The sequence below is a fragment of the Eriocheir sinensis genome, chromosome 23 (assembly GCF_024679095.1).
Source record: "Eriocheir sinensis breed Jianghai 21 chromosome 23, ASM2467909v1, whole genome shotgun sequence".
NCBI lineage: Eukaryota > Metazoa > Arthropoda > Malacostraca > Decapoda > Varunidae > Eriocheir > Eriocheir sinensis.
The window spans coordinates 13658732-13662738 of record NC_066531.1 but is presented as its reverse complement, the minus strand read 5'-3'; the positions used below and the strand labels follow the sequence as shown (position 1 = coordinate 13662738).

General features: G+C 47.0%; 1 protein-coding gene across 1 annotated transcript; it reads left to right on the top strand.

Moving 5' to 3' along the window:
• The first annotated feature begins 1202 nt into the window (after positions 1-1202).
• On the top strand, positions 1203-2330 carry LOC127002586 (uncharacterized). The gene has a single exon (XM_050868669.1). The coding sequence runs from the start codon at positions 1203-1205 to the stop codon at positions 2328-2330; it is 1128 nt and encodes a 375-aa protein (XP_050724626.1).
• Positions 2331-4007: the final 1677 nt, after the last annotated feature.

Below are 4007 nucleotides of genomic sequence, written 5' to 3'. Positions count from 1 at the left end.
ATATATATATATATATATATATATATATATATATATATATATATATATATATATATTATATATATTGTTACAATTGAGAAAAGGGGTCAGCTCAGAAACACCGCTGACACTAACCATGCAACAGACACCACAACATAATCGATGGTAACAAACGCCTATGTCCAGGCTCTCTAAGAGAGGGACTACCTTAAGTCTTTTCTCCTCTCTCTATACAACAGACGAGGCTATTAACGTCTTCTTCGGCTCAAGTGTGGCATTAGGGCCACACTTGTTAACCACGATATTTGAAGGAATCTAGTAACGTCCTCACCATGCCGCAGTTTAGACACCCGTCAACCCTTATCAATCCATAGCCTCTACCCCACCACTATGTTAATGGAAATACCGCCCAAAGACTGTGACTGGAATCACCTCCCACATTTTCAGTTAACTTGGGGCAGTGAACGAACACACTAAGACAGGGAACACTTCCGTCTTGGACTAATTGAAGTGTAAAGCCCCGTTCACACTGTGCCGACTCTGGGCCACGACTACCTACGACTCTAGGGTACACGAGGTCTTGGGTGTTGATGTGAAAGGGTCGGACATGTCTTGAAAGAGGTCTAGAATCGGTCCCCGAATGTTTAGCGGACGTCGGGAGGGGAGTGTATGGGTCGTGAGGGTTAAAAAGGCGGGTTGCCACACGCGCACTTTTTGGGCACGACGTGGCACGAGGTGAGTGCGCACCCAATTCGCGCCAACTCGTGCCCAACAGCGCGGCAGCTCGTGCAGACCTCTTGCCACCAAGTCGGGGAAGTCGAGGCAGGTGGCACGACATCGCGTTAAAATTAAAACAGTTTCATTTTTTTTCCCGACGTGGTACGAAGTGGCGACGTCGGCCCCACCTCGTGCCATCACCTCGTGACACCTCGTACCCTGTTCGAGACACCTCGCGCCTGGCGCGCAGTGGTGCGAGCTCGTGCTACCTGGGCGCGAGGTGTCACGAGGTGTGGTGCGGGGTGGTACGAGGTTAGTGCGAGGTGGGCGCGACGTTAGTCCGAGGTGGGCACGAAGTTAGCGCGAGGTGGTGGCGAGCTGTATAATTGCCTCTCACGTGACCTGATCCAAGGGGTATATAAACAGCACCCGTGGGCCACATGGTCACTTATCTCGCAAACACAGACAGAAGAAGAACCCTCCCATCTCCAGCCAACCTTTCCAAGATGCCCAAGAAAGGCAAGCAGCAAGCACCACAGCAGGAGTCTTCCCCGAGTCTGCAGGAGGAAGAAACTGGTGATGTTCCTCCTGAGGTTCCTGACGACACTGACGTTCCTGATGTGGAAGTGGTGAAGGTACAACCTGTTGCTGGGCTCTCCAGGAAACGCACTCGGCCATCCAAGAAAGACGTTCAGGACTACCCCTTCAACGACGACCAACTGAGGGAGATAGCAAACTACGTCCAGTTGCATCCAGAGCTCTACGATAAGCGGAACGAGAAGTGGCTGAATCCGGCGTGGAAGGAGAGCCTCTGGAAGGACCTGGCCCAAACTTTCTCGGACTGTTCTCACCAGCAGGTGAAGAAGGTGGTGGACAAGAAGAGAACAGATTTTGGGAAAATCGAGAAGAGGGAGAGCAAGAGTGGATCAGCAGCCAGGCCGAGGACGCAGAGGGAGCAGAAGATCGTCGAGGTTTGGGGCTTCCTGGCAGGTCACATCGCCCACGAAAGTACGCACCCTAGTGATGACTTCGGCAGACAAGGTGACGATCAAGATTCCTCCAGCCATGAGTCTGTCCTATCGGCCCACTCAATTGCCAGGAGGAAGAGGAAGAAGGAACGGCAGGAGGAGGAACTATCCAGCCCACGATCCACCAAATCTACCCAGGAGAGCAGTGCCATCCAAGAACTACTCCAGAGTGCACAGCTGCTAGCTACACGAAAACCACCAGTCGAGGGACCTGACGCTGACATCCGGCAGTTTGTTGAATTTATGTACACTCGCCTGAAGAAGGTTTCCCCCATGCATCATGGAGTACTCTTCTCCAAGATCGCGTACATGATCAGCCTCATGGAGGAACCAGTGATGGCCAGAAGTGCTATTAAAGACCCGAGAAGGTTGCTGGATTCTGTGCCCATGCCACTAGGAGTTGCGAGCCCATCGCACCTGTGGCAGCCTCCTGCACCGCCTACTCTTGCTCCTGCTCCTCCTCCTCCTCCTCCAGTCTATCATCAGCCGCAGTACCAACAGACCCAGTACCAGCAGCCACATCCCCAATACCAACAACAACAGTACCAACAGCCTCAACAACAATACCAGCCTCAACAATCAGAACAGCAACAGTTCCCTCAGTAGCCACAGCAGCAGCAGGTGCCCACCCCAATACAGTGGGAATCTATACTCGGCTGTTCACCGTCCCCCGTCAAGACCCTGCAGCACACAAGTACGACCACCAAACTCCAGGGCCAGAAGACGAAATCGCCGGCGAAAAAGGCCATAAGGTCCCCCATGATCGAGACGCCGAAGGGCTACGAGGCGGAGGATAGCAACGAGTAAATGTAAACAAAATAAAAATGTATTGCATATAAAAATATGTTAAAATGTATGAAATAAATATGAAAAAAACAACTATATTTTTTCCCTTTTCATTTATAATATAAGTATGGATATAAAATAATAACTGGTAAAAGGAGACATTAAAAACACTTTTTTAATGTTTCCTTTTACCAGTAAAAAAAAAATTATAAACTACAAACTGAATATAAATAATTGGGACATAAATGGTAAAAGAAAAAAATATACTAAAACTTGGGAAGTTAAGAAATGGATTGAAAATTGAGGATTTGAAATGATAACAGATAAAATGGAATAATGAAGAGTTGGTAATAAAGAACTTGGAAAATAATAACTGAATATATAAATAAGGTATTGAAATAATAACTGGTAAAAGGTAAAACACTTGGAAAATTAAATCAGAGAATCACACATGGAAAAGGTACTGTCCCCATAATATATATATATATATATATATATATATATATATATATATATATATATATATTTATATATATATATATATATATATATATATATATATATATATATACAGTACCCTCCCGAGTTTAGCGCTTGCTTTCTTCTTGAGATATAGCGCCAAACTCGAAGTTCGCTAAACTCGGGGTATTGAAAACAATGTAAAAAAGCTTATTCATTCTGGCCCGGGACGAAGCTGATTTTTTTTCCTACCCACTTTACTCCCTTATTTAAAAATACCGATAAATTGGTGGGTGTTTAGTGTGACACGAACACACACACGTAACACACACACACACACACACACACACACACACACACACACACACACGCACACACACGTAGCCTCATGGAGGTAGTAAGGGTGGAGGCGGTGTGGGAAGCGACCGTTGAGGCCGCTGATCTGTCAAACTGGGGGTCGCAATAATTAGTACGCACAAAGACGACGCCGCCTCCACCCTTAATACCTCCATGTGTAGCCTGCCTTCCTTAATACCACGAAGGTGAGGTGAGGTCAGGTGAGGTCAGGTCACTAATCACTTCCACCTGGCTTGCTGGCAGTCACACTCCCGCCCTCACTCCACACACACACACACACACCTCATCACTTAAGTTGTAGAATTCCTTCATATGGATGCTGATTTATGTATCCTGAAATGATTGGATATTGATTGTCTTAACACTTTTTTTTGTCCATGATCACTGAACCATGTTACGGTATGTCTTTGGGTGCAGATCCAGGAAATGAGTTTTTGGGGGGACGTCAGACTTTTTTCGGGTGGAAGGAGCATTAGCATTACCGATTAGCCATTCTCGGCAGTCCTGGTCTTGAAAAACTGGTGGAGTGACCTAAATCAATGGGTATAACGGCCTGGACTTTGTGCCAAAGCATTGTTTTAGCCGCAGCGCGCTTTTGAGCTAGTTTTCCTGTATAACTCAGTACCATAGGGGGGGCCCGGGCCCCCTGGGTCTCCCCTTGGATCCAGCAATGTAGCTATG